Genomic DNA, 19,129 nt, shown 5'->3' on the forward strand with positions numbered 1-19,129 from the left:
GTTTGATTCCCATGGCTGCTCCTCATTAGGGATATCAGTCATCAGTTCCCTGTGACAGAGTGGCGATGAAAACATTCACAACTTGTCATGAGTATCCCGATGCTCTGTATAGAGTTTTCTCCAACCTGCCTAGCAAAGAAAAATCAACTTTGGATTATATTTATATTATGGTTGTTATGAAAATATGTCTGTGCATGGCTGTACTCCATTTCAGCAATTCCATTTGGATATACTGTAATGATTGATAAGAAGCAGAACTAATCATAGGCTGTTCTAAAATCATGAGAATGTAGTGATATTGAGTCTTGTAAATATAATCTTGGAATAATGTGTTACAGCCATAGATAAATCGAAGCTTGTTTCTTTGCAATTTCATTTATATAATCCATGTTAACTTTGGAAATTAATTCACTTATAATCATTGTATAATTATAGTCGTATTGTAGTAGTTGTATGTTGTTTAAACCTGATATAGTGATTGTTAGGAATACATCCATCAGAACAAATAGCCTTTTTTACATCACTCTTGTGTGTGTTACCTGCCCTCCCACTGTCAGTATGTATATGTACACCCAATAGTCCTTTGTTTCATATCCATCCCACAAAGTGTTATGTGAGCCACATCCTCAAGATGTAGTGCTACGTCAACACCAGACATTGCATGTTCTATTCGACAGTAACTAATACAAGTGAATCCATCCATCCATCAGGACCATACTCTGTGCAGAGCATTGGTGCTACCTAACCAGTCTCCTTGGCTATTGGGTACAATACTGGACGGGTCGCCACTCTGATACAGGATACCAGCAAGCTGGCACTCATTTTGCCAACCTCAGAAGGATGAACAGGCAGAGTCAACCCCACCCGGTATTAATTCAACAGTCAAGTGGGATTTGAACTGAGGATCGTAGGATCCCAAGCCCACTACCCTAACCATTAAGCCAACACCAGGCATAATACAAATGAATAACTAGAACGGGCACTCGTAGAGCGCATACCTTCACCGCAGCCACTAGTTACCTTTGTATTAAGTTGTCCACAACGCATCTCAATACAAATATTCATTTCATGACCCCCATGACCTTTGACCCACAACCGCTACCAAGGGTGACAATAGTACTATACCTTGTGTCATTTCAGAAGATGGGGGAATTGAACACTGAACAATTTGGAGTTAATTTGATGTAAATCGGAAACATATTAACCATTTTCATCATGAAAAAACGATGTTGACCTTTTTGTGACCTTGACCTTTGATCCGATCGCTCCCAAAATCTAATGGATTTGTCCTTTCGTGATGCTAAAAAAATCCAAAACAATTAAAGCCTCTCTGCCTTTTGTTTTTTTTGCGTTAAGTTGTCCACAACGCTTTCCAATATAAATGTGAATTTGTGTGACCCCCTTGACCTTTGACCCCCAACCGCTGCCTTGGGTGACAAAAGTACTATACCATGTGTCATATTAGAGGATGGGGAATTTAATTTTGAACATTTTGGAGTTAATTTGCTGTAAATCAAAACAAAATTGACAATTTAATCACGAAAAAACGATTTTGACCTTTTAGTGACCTTGACCTTAACCTTTAATCCGATCGCTCCCAAAATCTAATCGATTTGTCCTCTCATGATGCCAAACACATCCACAAAATTTCATGACAATCTGCGAAGTGGTTTTTGTGTGATGTTGTCCACAACGCTTCCCAATCAAAAACTCCATTTTGGTGACCCCCTTGACCTTTGACTTCCACAGACTATCTCGGGTTGCAAACACTATACCATACGCTATATCAGTGGATCGGGATTTGAATACTGAACATTTTGGACTTAATTTGATGTAAATCGGAACAAAATTGACACTTTAATCGCGAAAAAACGATTTTGACCTTTTTGTGACCTTGACCTTAACCTTTGATCCGATCGCTCCCAAAATCTAATCGATTTGTCCTCTCGTGATGCCAAACACATCCACAAAATTTCATGACAATCTGCGAAGTGGTTTTTGTGTAATGTTGTCCACAACGCTTCCCAATCAAAAACTTCATTTTGGTGACCCCCTTGACCTTTGACTTCCACAGACTAACTAGGGTTGCAAACACTATACCATACGCTATATCAGTGGATCGGGATTTGAATACTGAACATTTTGGACTTAATTTGATGTAAATCGGAACAAAATTGACACTTTAATCGCAAAAAAACGATTTTGACCTTTTTGTGACCTTGACCTTGACCTTTGATCCGATCGCTCCCAAAAGCTTCGCCTGGCGTCATTGAGTAACTGCACATCATCTCTGAAAATTTCATGCAAATCGGTCCAGCAGGTTTTGCGCAATCTTGTCCACACACATATTTACGAATAAATAAATACACAGGGGTCAATACAATACCTTAGTCAAACGAAGTTTGCGAAGGTAATAATGCTTTTCCTTTTAAAAAGTGACACTATGCTGCTGTTGGATATAACATGCAATGCAAACTTCACAATTATAATTTGCAAACTTTGACAAAATTTTAAAATTAATATGCTGTTGCAATTAATGCTTTGGTGTTTTCAATTTGAGCACAATGCCACACAGGTTGCACCTATTTGCTCATTGTGCCTCAGATTGAGAAACCCCAGCCTTCAGAGATCAGTTGCATTTCCTTTGGAGTGTTTATCATCACTTGGCTATCATGATGGAGCTCACCACATCGGAAGTTTTAAGAACATGGTCTGTAGTCCAATTTGACTCGAAGTAAAGGGTAAACGGGCTGTTTATGTTACAATTGCTTTCTCAACAAGCACGGCATTCGGGAGAGCTCATACCTCTGCTGAGCCTTGTGTTGGCTTCGTGGTTAGGGTGGCTTGGGATGTTAGGGTCCTGAGTTTGAGCCCCGTTGGAAACTGAATTAACACCAGGTGGGGTTGACTCAGCCTATTATCCTTCCGAGGTTGGCAAAATGAGTACCAGTGTAATGGTATGGGGGCACAGCATCAGCGGCATAGTCATGCCCCAACAAAATGATAGCGACCCGGCAGCCAAGTTAGCATATGCAAGAAGAAGAAGAAGAAGAAGAAGAAGAAGAAGAAGAAGAAGAAGAAGAAGAAGAAGAAGAAGAAGAAGATTCCCATGCTAGGCTGAACATTTTACGTTTTGTATCACACTGATAGGCCGGCTCTGCATCCAGAACTTCACCAAAATCTCATCAGCTTGTTCTTGTCGCACACCCAACCTGTCCACCAAGTTTTGGCCAAATCCATCCATAACTTTTTGAGATACTGCATTTTGCTGTCCATTGTTTTTGGCCCCATCTCTCAATAATAGTGAAGTCACTTAAAAAAAATTTAAAATTATTATATCCGGATCTTACCAACATCAAATAAATTCGTCCTTGTCACACAGCCAACCTGTCCACCAAGTTTTGTCTGAATCCGTTCATCACTTTTTGAGATATCATGCTCACAGCCAGTCTTACGGGACAGTCAGACAGTCTTTTTGGGGTCAGGTGATTCTTGTAGGACTGCCACTGGTAACATGTAACCCAATGCTACCTGCCACTTGATCGAGTTGTCGGCGACTAAATCAACACCCCTCACTGGCTTTGCTCGTGGGAGAGTGACTGTGACACGCCGCCAGGACTAAAAAAATACACCTGACAAAGGGCGGATGAGTTAACTTTAGGAGCCAACAGCCATCCAGTAAGGAGATGCTATCTCCTTCAAAACACCCATCCGGATTGGACCAGTTTGTGGCAACTCAGGTAGCCGAGAGGGGTAGTGGAACCCTTGATGTGAGGCGGATGAGCTAGTATTAGCCAACAGCAACCATGAAAAAGCAGATGAGCTAGTATTTAGCCAATGGCAACCACAAAACTACACCCGTGGGGAAGAAGCTGGGTACACAGTGTCGCTGAAGCTGTGAATGGCATGTTACTCATCCAGTGGATGACACTGCAGTCCAATTGTTCCCCAACCACTTTTGTACAATTTTCATGGTATAAGTGGGCACTGACTGATATTTGTTGTTTGTACTTTTTCATAAAAAATAAAAAAAAGAAACGGCAAACAGACAGACAAGACAGACAAACAGGGGTGAAAACATAACCTCCATCCACCTTCAGTGACAGAGGGAATAAATACGAAAATCAAACTTTCCTCCTTTTTTTCTTCTTCCACTTACACATGTCCAATTCCATGCAGTCAGCAGCTCATACAGCATGTAAGATTGGTCCAAGTCTTTCTCAAATCATGTCGTTGCTAGTTCAAGCACAGAACTCGCAGCACAAAATAATAAAAACAAGAAGAAAATGGTTGATTTATCTGCTATGAAAGATCAAAAAGTGTTGACGTTTTGGGCTTTTACCCCTGTGTCGACGCAAATTAAAGAGACTGAGAAATGGAAAGTGGTTGCTACAGGGTAGGTGATGTTTCTCAAACCAGTTAGCCAGGTCTGACGAAGCTAGTTGGGGTAAGAATTCAGAATTTGTTCAAGGTGCCAGCGATAACCCCTACTATTCATCGAAAGACAACTGGGATATTCTTAAAGTCCACCATACTTAAACGGTCGCACCGTCTTTGAAAATTGCCACATCCCCTGCGGGTAAGTTATGGAAAGGTCCCCATGTCCGCCGGTTAATTTGGACGCAAATTGGTGTCTCAGCCACGTGATCATGGTGAATCAGCCCGACAAGATTGGCCGAGTGAGCCTGTCAGTGATCCACCTTTAAAGCGCTTTATTGTGAACCCAATCTGCCCATCTAACACATTCATTTGCCAATTCACTACGCACTATGGAGCCCGCTACCGATGAAAAAACACTGGGGCTAGGGAGGCGGGAGCTCTCTAAACACATACTCGACCCCATCTCTCAGGGAAATTACATTGCTCTGATTCAAATATACACTACAAAATATATATTCTAATCCATGCCCCATTTTACCCCCCCCCCAACCCCGAGCAGATCCCTTACAATATTGTGATGGTTACAGAGGTGTAGTCCAGCCAGAGCGCACCGGAGTGGCGCTCTGGCACCTCAGTCCATCTGAGGCGGAACTTAGCTCTGCAACAGTTAAAAAAAATAAACGCCCACCTCATGATCGGTTGAGTTGTTGTGCTTTGTGTGCTTTTATCAACTTCATAGACAATTATTTTGGGTTAAAGCTTGTCCCGAAGCTTGGATATGTCATTACGTTGGACACTTTGTCGAGGGAGCTGTATTATGACACTACAGGTTATAGGTACACACGGGCCCGCGTGCATTGCCAAATGCAGCAAGGTCCAGAAGCGAGAAGAACGTTTTAACCATTTTATATCCTGATTTAGTGAATTATCTTATGTTGACAAAAAGTATTTACACCCTGGAAGACGCGAAGGCATGAAAAACTTTGAATGCTTCCAACCAGTTGAAGTCTGGGTGAATCTTATGAAGAATCTGAATGGCTCTCATGTTGTATGAGGAAGGGTAGTCCTATAATACACCAATGACAAGGACTCATGTTGGCAAAGAGACAAGCATGGCGTGATATATATATATATATATATATATATATATATATATATATATATATATATATATATATATATATATATATATATATATATATATATATATATATATATATATATATATATAGATATGTTAATATCATGGTTACCTGCTCTGCCATCTCCTTCAACACTGTTGGATATTTATCTGGTCCCAAAGCTTTATCTTATATTGTCATCTCCAAGAAAGACACCAACTAATGTGAAAAACAATGAAATAAATAATACCGGCAGACAGGATCTCCAGTTTCATGTCCATCCAAGGGAAGGCACGCACACACATTGATGAATCTCCCTGCCTGTGAGTGCATTCTCATTGGAGTACCTGTAGTACCTGTGAGTACTAGATTGGAGTACCTGTGCGTACCTCTTTTTTTAATGGAATTCTGAATTGTGAGATCAAGTGGGTGTGAGTGTTCTTTGTCTTTTCATCATGGTAAAATGTGTATATTTCATTTACCACTCATTTGTGGCACTCAAATGGAAGTTTCATGTTAAAACTTGATATGATGGTAGATCTGTTGATGACGTCACGGTCGACATTTTTGCAGAGCTCTGGTACCTCAAAATTTGACACGACACCACTGGACGGTTATGGAACTGGCCTTTGAGTGAACTTGTTTGCAAGTAAAAGGTCTTCCCTCTAACCCGTGATGTCTTTCTGTAGTGCTGGCTTCAGGCGGCAGAGAATCGGGCGGTGGAGTATGTGAAATACCTGCGAAAGATTGCTGACGGAGCAGCTGCATTGTGGCAGGTACTGCTTAACAATGCTGCCTTCTGTGAAGAGAAACTGCAGGAGAGCTGGCATGTGTGCCAAAAGAGTCATGAAAGCCTGCAACAGGTCAGATAATCTTGTGAAATGAACATGCTTAATTTGACTCAAACGACAGAGCCCTTGTCAGATGTGGATCGAGATTGCACATCTGATCCAGTCATGGGAGGACAGGAAGGCAACACTGTCTCCACAATATGCGACTGGCTTCTATAATATTCTTATTCCTTTTTTGTGTACCACTGATAGAGCTCACCATCATAGATGCTGGTTTTCCATTCGAAATATTTTTTGTTAAATCAATACACCCCTTCCAAGCACTCCTCTGACTATCCAAGCACTCTTCATACCAGGTGTAACTACAATTGCCTTTTGAAGATTTGGCTTGTTCTCTTGTCGAGAACATATTCTCATGTGACAATGTCATACAGAACGGTTACCTTTGAACAAAAACTGCATCAAATGAAACTTATATGGTGCTCCTTACAAAGTGCATGGATGTCACCTTACTTTTTGTTTTGGTTTGGGAAATTATGGGTTAACACAACATGTATCGCTCGGAGGTTTGCGGACGTCTTTGGTTTCGTAAGTATATTACGCATAGTGGGACCGCAAAGGGAATAGCATAACAAGAAATGACATTATTTATTTTGTCTTAAATTTTCACTAACTGATGTCTTCTTAAATTACCTTCAATTATTAATGTTGTGAACATTTGGGACGCTGTAATAAATACAGTTGCTGATTGTGGTGGTTTGGCCATATGATGACAAGAAAACATGAGGAACCAATCAATAAAGCATGGAATGAGACTATTATAAGGAAAAGATCAAGAGGACAGAGATTATGTGTGTGTGTGTGGGGGGGGGGGGGGTGTCGTGGAAAGAGGTTTGAAGAATAAAGAGTTGAGAGAAGAAGATGCAGAAGATAGAGTAGAATGAAGAAGGCGGATCCAGGTAGCCGACCCCTAACTTCTTGGAGAAGGCTTCAGGAAGAAGAAGAAGAATAAGAAGAGGAAGAACGAGAACAACAACAAAATATGAACTGAGTCCGACTAGCTGAAGTGCCAAAATTTCATAAAGTTGTGTGCAGAAAGTAGCTGTAATAGATCAGTGGATATGAGGGCTATTGCTTTGGATACACCATTTGACAAGGTAGTAACTTTAAAAAATAGAAAGAAGAAAAGAACATCATCCACTCAAACCAAATTGATATGTATAACAATGCTGCGTGCTATGAATCACATTTTCTCTGAATTACAAGGTTTTTTGGGTTTGTTTTTTTTTTGTATACCTTGTCAAGGCTCGTTTGAGAGCTAACACACAACGCACAGCAAGAGGGGCATGAGACAAGGGGGTGGGAGTGGGGAGGACAAAACATTGGGGAACAGAGACATGAAATGATGATGAAAAGTAAATAAATCTCTCATAATAAACGTCAGTGTGTCAGTCAGTCAGTTAATCAGTCAGTGTGTGTGTCTCCTCCATAACTCCAAAACCATGAAACCTAGTGCCCTGAAACTTTGCATGCGTATTAAGGGAACTACAAGGAAGTGCATGATTGAAAATTGAGTGTTTGGGCTAATTTAAACACCTCTTTTGGAGATAATTAACGGCCTTCTTTAATTATCCTTTATCAAGGCTCATTCTCAGTCACTTTGATCTCCCTCGATGGGGTATTAGTTAGCCATTGTGTTTGGCCTGCCGAACAATGCCTTGACTTGGAACACGTCGCAATGGCTTCTCCTTACACTGCCTTCTCCTCACACTGCCTTCCCCTCACACTGCCTTCCCCTCATACTGCCTTCCCCTCATACTGCCTTCCCCTCACACTGCCTTCCCCTCACACTGCCTTCTCCTCACACTGCCTTCCCCTCACACTGCCTTCCCCTCACACTGCCTTCTCCTCACACTGCCTTCCCCTCACACTGCCTTCCCCTCACACTGCCTTCTCCTCACACTGCCTTCTCCTCACACTGCCTTCTCCTCACACTGCCTTCTCCTCACACTGCCTTCCCCTCACACTGCCTTCCCCTCATACTGCCTTCCCCTCACACTGCCTTCCCCTCACACTGCCTTCCCCTCACACTGCCTTCCCCTCACACTGCCTTCTCCTCACACTGCCTTCCCCTCACACTGCCTTCCCCTCACACTGCCTTCCCCTCACACTGCCTTCCCCTCATACTGCCTTCCCCTCACACTGCCTTCCCCTCACACTGCCTTCCCCTCACACTGCCTTCTCCTCAAACTGCCTTCCCCTCACACTGCCTTCCCCTCACACTGCCTTCTCTTCATACTGCCTTCTCTTTTCACTGCCTTCTCTTCATACTGCCTTCTCCTCACACTGCCTTCTCCTCACACTGCTTTCTCCTCACACTGCCTTCTCTTCACACTGCCTTCTCTTCACACTGCCTTCTCCTCACACTGCCTTCCCCTCACACTGCCTTCCCTTCACACTGCCTTCCCCTCACACTGCCTTCCCCTCAAACTGCCTTCCCCTCACACTGCCTTCCCCTCACACTGCCTTCTCTTCATACTGCCTTCTCTTTTCACTGCCTTCTATTCATACTGCCTTCTCCTCACACTGCCTTCTCCTCACACTGCTTTCTCCTCACACTGCCTTCTCTTCACACTGCCTTCTCTTCACACTGCCTTCTCCTCACACTGCCTTCCCCTCACACTGCCTTCCCCTCACACTGCCTTCCCCTCACACTGCCTTCTCCTCACACTGCCTTCCCCTCACACTGCCTTCTCCTCACACTGCCTTCTCCTCACACTGCCTTCTCCTCACACTGCCTTCTCCTCACACTGCCTTCTCCTCACACTGCCTTCTCTTCATACTGCCTTCTCTTTTCACTGCCTTCTCTTCATACTGCCTTCTCCTCACACTGCCTTCTCCTCACACTGCTTTCTCCTCACACTGCCTTCTCTTTTCACTGCCTTCTCTTTTCACTGCTTTCTCCTGACACTGCCTGCCCCCCACACTGCCTGCCCCTCACACTGCCTTCCCCTCACACTGCCTTCCCCTCACACTGCCATTCTCTTCATACTGCCTTCTCTTTTCACTGCTTTCTCCTTACACTGCCTTCTCCTCACACTGCCTTTCCTTCTCCTCACATTTCCTTCTCCTCATGCTGCCTTCCTTTCCCCTCACACCGCATTCTCTTCCCCTCACATCACCCTGCCTTCCCTTGATCCTCCTTCTCTTGCACTTACGTCCTTCCAAACCCCCTCCCCTCTCCACCCCCCATGGACATCTGTGGGCCATCTCCACATGCTCCGCATAATTTTCTGTTTTCACGCACTCCATTTTGTTCCTGTAATCCTGTAATACCTCCCCCTTCTCCACAAGTCCCACTACAAAACACAAGTCCAGAACCCCCTGCCATCATGCTTACCTCCTCCCACACCACCTTCCCCTCACACTGCCTTCCCTTCACACTGCCTTCCCCTCACACTGCCTTCCCCTCAAACTGCCTTCCCCTCACACTGCCTTCCCCTCACACTGCCTTCTCTTCATACTGCCTTCTCTTTTCACTGCCTTCTATTCATACTGCCTTCTCCTCACACTGCCTTCTCCTCACACTGCTTTCTCCTCACACTGCCTTCTCTTCACACTGCCTTCTCTTCACACTGCCTTCTCCTCACACTGCCTTCCCCTCACACTGCCTTCCCCTCACACTGCCTTCCCCTCACACTGCCTTCTCCTCACACTGCCTTCTCCTCACACTGCCTTCTCCTCACACTGCCTTCTCCTCACACTGCCTTCTCCTCACACTGCCTTCTCCTCACACTGCCTTCTCTTCATACTGCCTTCTCTTTTCACTGCCTTCTCTTCATACTGCCTTCTCCTCACACTGCCTTCTCCTCACACTGCTTTCTCCTCACACTGCCTTCTCTTTTCATTGCTTTCACCTGACACTGCCTGCCCCCCACACTGCCTGCCCCTCACACTGCCTTCCCCTCACACTGCCTTCCCCTCACACTGCCTTCCCCTCACACTGCCTTCCCCTCACACTGCCTTCTCTTCATACTGCCTTCTCTTTTCACTGCTTTCTCCTTACACTGCCTTCTCCTCACACTGCCTTTCCTTCTCCTCACATTTCCTTCTCCTCATGCTGCCTTCCTTTCCCCTCACACCGCATTCTCTTCCCCTCACATCACCCTGCCTTCCCTTGATCCTCCTTCTCTTGCACTTACGTCCTTCCAAACCCCCTCCCCTCTCCACCCCCCATGGACATCTGTGGGCCATCTCCACATGCTCCGCATAATTTTCTGTTTTCACGCACTCCATTTTGTTCCTGTAATCCTGTAATACCTCCCCCTTCTCCACAAGTCCCACAACAAAACACAAGTCCAGAACCCCCTGCCATCATGCTTACCTCCTCCCACACCACCTTCCCCTCCCCACTCCCCCCTCTTTCTCCTATCTTCCTCCCTCCTCCTGGAGTGTATAGCGACATTTGATAAGGCGTCACTCTCGCTGCCCCCCTTCCCCTAGCTCCCTTCTTCCTCACCCCTCCTTGCTCCCCACTCCCTCCTCTCTCTCTCCTCCCTCCCCACTCCCTCCTCTCTCTCTCCTCCCCTCCCTCATCTCTCTCCTCCTCCATCCTCCCTCCTGTCTCTCCCACCCACTTTCTCCCCCCCCTTAATATTCCCATCAGCGAAGCGACAGGTTGTGTTGGCTCGTATGAGAGCTAAGATGCACTTGAATGCATCTTAGCTCTCATATGACGCTCGACAATGCATACAAAAAGAAGAAGTAATAAATAAAAGCATGTGGGGTTTGATGTGTGCACTTTGAGTACTGTTATAAATCCCTGCACCTGCTTATCAAGAGATTTGCACACCATCAAGTGGATTTCTGATCAACAAGATGGGTGAAGCTGGACAGGAGCAAGAAAATACAGGATAAACTAGAATGGCACTCAGTATAGCGCATACATTTGGCAGGCTGAACAGTTTGTTTTGTATCTCACTGATAGGCCAGATTCGAATCTTCACCAAAATCGAATCGTCCTTGTCACACACCCAACCCGTCCACCAAGTTTTGTCCGAATCCATCCACAACTTTCTGAGATATCCTGCTCACAGACAAACAAACAGACAAACAGAGGTGCAAACATCATCTCCATCCATCTTTGGTGGTGGAGGTAACAATCAAATATCATTATTCAAGTCAATTTTTTGATCCGTACATTTTTGTGGAGCACTGTCAATTGGAGTTCATATTTTTGCTTCATGTCACACAGCTTGTTAACAATTCTTTTTAACGGAATGTGCCTCGCAGTTTAAATGGCTTGGCATTCACTTTTAAAGACTTCATTTTCCTTTGAAATCTCCTGTATTTAACGGTAAGGAAGCACTCGAATGCATTAAAAAAAAGCCAGGTGTGATCATTTTCAATATCCTCTTCTTTTCTCTTTCTCCCACATACCTGTAGAAAAAAGAAGCCATTTTCCAAACGCTGCTGAAAAGGCTGAGGCAAGAAAGCTCGGAAAAGGCACTGAATGTCGCCCTGCAGAAGGTTTGCAGTCTGCTCAGCGACACCAAAGCTGCGTACGTTCTCTTCCACCTATCTTGCTTATTTCTTTGTTCATGACTCTTTTACATTATTTTGTCTTTTTGAAAAGAACAGCCTCGTATGTGCTCGTATGATAATAATCAAGCTTCAAATTACCAGAATATACCTCTGCAGTTTTGTTACCTCTTCCTTTCAAACCCCATATCGCTTCTTTTGCTATTTAATTATTGTCATGAGGATCACATTCATAATATCTCGGACCAAATACAGAATCCGGTAATCTCATTTGCGAGACGTTGAAGCTACTTCGATTAACCAGATGTCACATTGGTATTGCATTTGATTTAAATGAAAAGGGCAGGCTCTCTGACGAGTGCTTCTGATCTCCCCACCCTCTGCCAATTATGTGTAGCCATGAAGCATTCCATCGTAAGCAGGAGGCCATTCTTCCATTGGCTGCAAAGGAAAGGATTGACCACTGCAAGGCCCTCTGCAAGTACTTCGGCCTGAAAGTCAAATCACAACAGGTATATACGGTCTCACAAAGCTTACTCGTTCGGCATCAACCTTGCCCCGAAGTCATGTCATTAGGCTTAATTTAAGTCTTTTTTTTGTATACATGGTTAAGGCTCATGGAAGAGCTAGAGAAGAATGGAATGGAGTAAAGACGATACTTTGCAGTAAAACACTACTTTGCATACCAATGGCATTGCCAACCTTTTCACAATTTGGAGTTTTGGAGTACCGTATTGAATTGCAATATTTTGATTAGCAATCTATGATTTGATCAATAAAATTTCTGTTTGTAGGCAAGACATTCTTTATTGCAGCTCATTGTGCTATATATACATGACTATTTGTAATTAGGAACTAAACAGTGGACAAGAAAATCCTGAAGAAATGGAGCAACAGGATTCCTTTACGACAAGTATCAAGAACACTTTTTATTTCCCTCCTAATGAAGGTACACCAACTTCGACACACTGCCCTCCATGCACCTAAAGTGTTACATGCTCACTATCAATTATATCTGATACCCATGATGACTGCCGTAAACTCCTACTTATTGACCACAGATGTGTGCAACTAGGAAGATGCATTGAAGTTCCCTTTGCAGCTTATAGTTGGCTTTCGGCCGATAATTTTTAACTGATGCATTCATTGCAAATTCTTCGACCTTATGGGCACGTTTGAAAGCAGCAGGGGAACCTTTATGTAGGATGTCATAAACATTTAAGATCACCGCCCTCACAGTAAAGATTCCAGTGAACTTACCATGACCATTGCCCGTAAAACACCCAAAGGAATTCCAACAAACCACAAACTCATTCTCACTGATGACTGTGCCATTTTACGGTGTTACAGGACGAGCTTTAAGGAAACGTCTTGCTGAAACACTGTGCAGTGGATTCCTCGATGCTCCCTCTCCAAGTTCCATTTTCCCTACAAAAGTGTTGCCCGCAGCCTGTGTGTGCCTACCTTACCTGGACAATGCGGGCATTCCTGAAGGAATAATCATCACAACAGAGTGCGGGTGAGCCGTTGTACCTGCTTTTATTCCTGTGGATCAACAGGACTTCAATTTGAGTTGTATTGTGCGTGGGGTCAATTCTCGACAAAATAAGATTCTGACAATTCCAAACTGTCATCCCAGAGTTTTACAGGTACAGTGAGGCATCAATGAGTATCTCCTCCTTTGGAGGGGATCTTAAGCTGGATGTCTCATCCACTAGCATTAATTTGTACATCTTAAAGTTTCCCATATACCTTATGAAAGGAGTACACCATTGTGTGCCGGTACTTGGCTGAATTTTAAATCTTTGCCCTAGTTGAGGGCTGCTTTGCCGGTACCTTTCAATGGAGCAGTGAACTCTCCAGGGTAAATTCTTCGGGATGGAAATAGGTACGACCAGTGGTGGGTTTCTGATGAAAAAAAAAAAACCATGCAGGTGATAACAACCCACAACAATCTTTGGTGATTAGTCATGCCCTATTTTTGGAATGCTTTTCACAAACTCTTTTTTGAGCGCAATCATATAAATCGTCCATCAATCCGTGTTGGTGAAAACGTTGAGCCATCCGTGAAATTTTTTTACATTATTTTGCAATTAAACGCAGGGGATTCAAGCTGATCTACTTGGGTGAACTCCCTGTAAGAAAATGCTGTGAGTGTGTTGTATTGCAGATGGGTGAGATATTAATGGAACCCCATTTTGAAAGACCTTGTGGAGATCTCTGGATGTGATGCTGGGATTTGAAAGCCGGTTGTCGGTTGTGCAGGTTCTGCCAGGCATTCTGCGAAGCGGTGGATGTATATTGCAAAAATGCAGAAGATGAGATGTGCATGCTAATCGAGAAACACCTCCAAGAGCTTCGTGCTGAGGTCTCCTTACAAATACAGGTCAATGAGTCGCGCAAGGCTCAGATTGAATCAGAGACGTACAACGTACGCTTAGGTTTGTTGCACTTGATGGCTTACATTTGCAAGATCATTTTCCACCTTACTCTTTCCCCATCAACACATTACTTTCCTTTTTCCAATTTATTTTTCAACCCCCCTCCCTCCACCTCCCACCCTTTCCCTTGCCTCACCCTTCTTTGCAGACATAATACGCAGTTGGCCCAATCTCTTTACATGCAGTTTAGTTTGTTGTGGGACTGACGAGATGGCCACGGGGTACACACACTCGCCTCTCAGCTGTCTAGTCTGGGTTTGAATCCCGGCCCAGCTATAAACTGTCATCTCTGTGTTTCACAGGCAGTGTGATTCATCAATGTGTGTGATGCCCCTTGGGTGGACATTAAACGGGTATCCTGTCTGCCGGCATTTGTTGGTGGACGTAAAAGACCTGACGTTGTCCTTTATGAAGAGTAGTAAGCTATTGCCGGTGCCCTGGCTAAATTCTAAATTCCTGCCCAAACCAGCAGAGGGCATTACATCAGCGGCACAGCCGTGTTCTCAGCCAATGATGCTACCCCGCAGCCTCGTGCTGCATACATATGAAGAAGTCTGTTGTGAAGCATATCCATGAGTTTTTCACTTGCATGAATACTGTATAGCTTTCCCAGCAAAAAACATTTTATCAAAGCTTATATCAAATAGTGGAGTAATTTTAACAATGAACATTACAGTATTTTCCTGTTGCACATTCTCTTTTGCTGTGGTGCCAGCAAGGTTGTCCCATCATGGAGCTTGCCATCCTTTTTGGTTACCTGTCTATGCCAAGGGTGTTATAACAATTTAAAAATCCTTTGGCAAGTATGCTCGCCAAATTTTCCTCTTTAAATGGGCCACTCACTGCTTTTAATTCCATTTCAGGTGGCTTTCAAAATATTGTTTCGGCAATTAATCACAGCAATGGAAATACCAAATGCACACAATGCATTGTTCAGTAAACGTCACATGTTTTTAGTTTTCATTATTCTCCAACGCTTTGCATTGATGTTACGTTATATTGCATTGATGTCATATTGAAACCAGAGGAGGCAAGTACTATATATCTGCACCGTATGGTTTAGGTGAGCTGGTGGAGCACAGAAGAAGGCTGCATTTGCATTGCACCACAGTGCAAAATGGCATGGTGCAGCTCCGAACTGGGCACCATGCCCTGATCAATGAGTATGATGTGCATGCTGAGGATCTGCAGAAACTTCTTGCCTCGTTTGAAGCTCCTCTCGTTGAAGTCTGCCAGATGGAGAGGTTTGCATGAGAGGAGCTCTGTTTCGTAATGATCACCATGATAGAAACTGTATAAACCCGAGAGGCTGTGTATGCCAACCGTTTGTTTCCAGTTAATTTGGCACCAAGCTAAAAGCCGATATTAAAATCTATAAACTTTACTTTGATGGACTATTTTTTTATCGATGCAGTCATCACTTGTAATATGTGATGCAGACATTTTGTACTGATGACATCAGCGTTGTCTCTCTTGGATTACTTGATTGGTGACCTTCAGACTCAACTATGGTTGCGGACTCGACAACATGAGGGGAAGGGAATGCGGTGTGAGGGGAAGGGAATCACTTAAAAATTCTAGTAGTCGGATCGGGATCCAGATTTTCACCAAAATCTAATCAGTTCGTCCTTGTTACACACTGCACCTGTCCACAAAATTTCATGCAGATCCGTCCCAAACTTTTTGAGATATCCTGTGCACAAACAAACAGACAGAAAGGGGTGAAAACATAACCTCCTTCACCTTCGGTGGTGGAGGTAATTACATGCGTTTCTATTTGTGTGTGTATGTCTGTGTGCGTGTGCCATTCTGGGCTAGCCGGACGAGTGAAGTCCTTTGAAGGATCAAAGCTGAATCATCATACGGTACATGGTGTAACACCGTATCCCCATAGGTTGCTAGCTCTTTAACATATAGTCTCGGTGGACATTGCTATGAAGTGACTTGGTGACTGGCATGACTCCCATGGTAGGTGCGGGCTAGTGTGCCAGGTGTACAAAGGCCTACTCTTGCAAAATATGCAATTGGATCTTTAACTCCCATCAGCTTATTCTGGTAGACTGTACAGTGTACACCCTGCTTAACGTCTTACTCAATGGGCACACTCATTGATACAGCAACCTACATGTGAAGCACCAGGGTGATAAGTTTATAACCAGGTCAGGAATCGAACCGAGATTAGACAGTGCCGAAGTGAGTGTAAACACTGGCTCTATCTCATCATCCCAATCCCACAAAACAAGAGTTAGGTGTCCCTTGTGTTGACCTGTTCTGTCATTGCTAAATGCCAAACTTGCTTTTTTAAATTATGATTCATAAATATCAGGTGTCATTGCTTTGAGGAATGTGTGGTGGACATTTAAATAAAATTGTGGACATGACAGTGCAAATTATATGCTGGAAGTCTGACATGGGTTGTTTTTGCAGGTTTTCCAAAGTAATTGCAAGCCTGCACGCCGATCTGGATAAGCACCGCGAGAGTGTCCGCTCTATAATGCCCAGATTCCTTCAACAGCGGGACAGCACCATGGCACAAATGATGGAATCCAACAAAAGATTTATTGGTTCTCTAAGGTGAGTCTTGGATCCTTGTAATTCTCATATCAGAGGTCAAGCCCTTGTCTGGGTCCAAACACAAAGAAATATTTTGCATCATCCACACATAGAGTGATTATTGCTGTTCTTTATTTGGGACTGCTCGGTATTACCGATGGAGTTAGTGATCAGTTATGGTGTATATGATGATGATGACCCACCCTGACTCTGTCCTACAGATTGTTCTCCAATGGTGAAAACTTTTCCCAAGAGGAGGTGGAATCCTCGCAGAAGCGTCTCGATAAACTGGAGCATAAGATGGTTATGGATGCCACAAGCTTAGTAGCCAAAATGAGCAGCACTGAAGCAAAGTGGCTTGAAAGGGTGAGATCTGTAAATAGCATATAGGTCAGGGTGACACTATTTGATTTTCATGAGGAGGATATAATCTTTTAAGTTCCAATTTCTGTGAAGAGTATATATTTAAAGATTGTGTGTGTGTGTGTGTGTGTGTGTGTGTGTGTGTGTGTGTGTGTGTGTGTGTGTGTGTGTGTGTGTGTGTGTGTGTGTGTGTGTGTGTGTGTGTGTGTGTATATATATATATATATATATATATATATATATATATATATATATATATATATATATATATATATATATATATATATATATATATATATATATATATACGAGCAGAGTATGCTTACACATTGAAAGCAATAACGAACAGTGCTTCCCCATTGTCTCGGGCTACTCACCTACATTTGATTTTTAATTGATTTATTTTCATTATTTTTTTTTTTAACTCACTTACATTTTCATTGATGGATGCTTTCCGATGGTTCTGTGATTTTTTTTTCCCCGGTGTATCGGCTTCTATGTCCATCAGCACGCAAAATTTCACCTTTCTTCGTCACCTGGAGGGTACTGATCTTTAATATCAGTCAGTCAGTGAGTCACAGTCAATGGTTAGGATGAGCTTTAATAATTCCAGAAATCTCGATGTGTTTGTCTGTATGTGTGTGTGTGTCTGCGACCACTGTTTCTCGATAACCCCTGGTCCGATCTAATTGAAACTTGCCAGGAATATCGCTGGGGACCCGAGGATGTGCCTTTTTCAAGGTTTGATATTAATCGGACAAGCGGATCCCAAGTTACGGCCATTTATCTGCTAACCAATGAGAGGACACAGTGCTATGACATCACGAATGACGTCACAATTTATTTATTTTTGCACGATTGGCGTCACAATTCTTCTTCTTCTTCTTCGTTTGATATGACGTCAATTGTGACGCTGGGACCTGAGTATGTGCCTTTTCAAGGTTTGATATCGTTCTTCATCGGTTTCAGCTGTTTCCCAAGTGTTTCCCAAGGTTTGAAAGCTGTTTTTTCCTAGGTTTGAATTAATTGTTCAAATTATTAATTAATCCCAAGGTTTGAATTTTCCCAAGGGAAACAGCTGTTTCCCAAGGGTTTGAAAGCTGTTTTTTCCCAAGGTTTGAATTAATTGTTCAAATTATTAATTGATCCCAAGGTTTGAATTTTCCCAAGGGAAACAGCTGTTTCCCAAGGTTTGAAAGTTTTTTTTTGTTTTTTTTTTGCACGTACAGCCACGCACGTACGGGCACGCACGTACGGGCATGCGAGAGTGAAGGAACGGCCTGTGTGGTTGTTGTTTCTGGCACGCAGTTTGAAATTTTTAATTTTTTTTGCACGTACAGCCACGCACGTACAGGCATGCGAGAGCGAAGGAACGGCCTGTGTGGTTGTTGTTTCTGGTACGCGGTTTGAAAGTTTTTTTTTCCCCACGTACGGGCACACACGTATGGGCACGCAAGAGCGAAGGAACAGCCTGTGTGGTGTTGTTTCTGGCACGCGGTTTGAAAGTTTTTTTTTTGCACGTACAGCCACGCATCTACGGCCACGCACCTACGGGCTCGCACTAGTATATTAGATGTATAGTACATATGTACATGGATGTGTGTGTGTGTGTGTGTATATATATATATATATATATATATATATATATATATATATATATATATATATATATATATATATATATATATATATATATATATATATATATATATATATATGAAAATATAGGTGGAATCAACAGTACCTTGATTGAGGAAAGCTGACTGCCATGAGAATAAAGGAAAAGATGACGTTTTGAGCGTTAACCCTTCGTCAGAGAAAAAGAGGGTAGTATTTACTCTGGATTACACAGTATATACTTTACGTATTGCTTTGAATGCTTGGGTAATCATTTTTTTAAATGTAATACGAGTATTTGAATTTTTCAGTGTCTGAGGCT

At 43.2% G+C, this 19,129-nt stretch overlaps 1 protein-coding gene across 13 annotated transcripts in view; it reads left to right on the plus strand.

Moving 5' to 3' along the window:
* The window catches only part of CCDC180 (coiled-coil domain containing 180), a 119,836-nt gene that overhangs the window by 45,428 nt on the left and 55,279 nt on the right, over positions 1–19,129 (plus strand). For all 13 annotated transcript variants that reach the window (XR_015051289.1, XR_015051290.1, XM_085855106.1 and 10 more), the window contains 9 exons: positions 6,191–6,364; positions 11,738–11,853; positions 12,231–12,345; positions 12,686–12,782; positions 13,184–13,352; positions 14,099–14,274; positions 15,338–15,518; positions 16,702–16,848; positions 17,049–17,193. Coding sequence is in view for 11 of the 13 variants with exons in the window: in XM_085855106.1 (XP_085711232.1) it covers positions 6,191–6,364; positions 11,738–11,853; positions 12,231–12,345; positions 12,686–12,782; positions 13,184–13,352; positions 14,099–14,274; positions 15,338–15,518; positions 16,702–16,848; positions 17,049–17,193 (1,320 nt within the window). In the remaining 2 variants the exon portion in view is untranslated. The remainder of the gene's footprint in view (positions 1–6,190; positions 6,365–11,737; positions 11,854–12,230; positions 12,346–12,685; positions 12,783–13,183; positions 13,353–14,098; positions 14,275–15,337; positions 15,519–16,701; positions 16,849–17,048; positions 17,194–19,129) is intronic.

Source organism: Eptatretus burgeri, chromosome 14 (genome assembly GCF_056783735.1).
Source record: "Eptatretus burgeri isolate ZD-2024b chromosome 14, Ebu_testis_v1, whole genome shotgun sequence".
Lineage (NCBI taxonomy): Eukaryota > Metazoa > Chordata > Myxini > Myxiniformes > Myxinidae > Eptatretus > Eptatretus burgeri.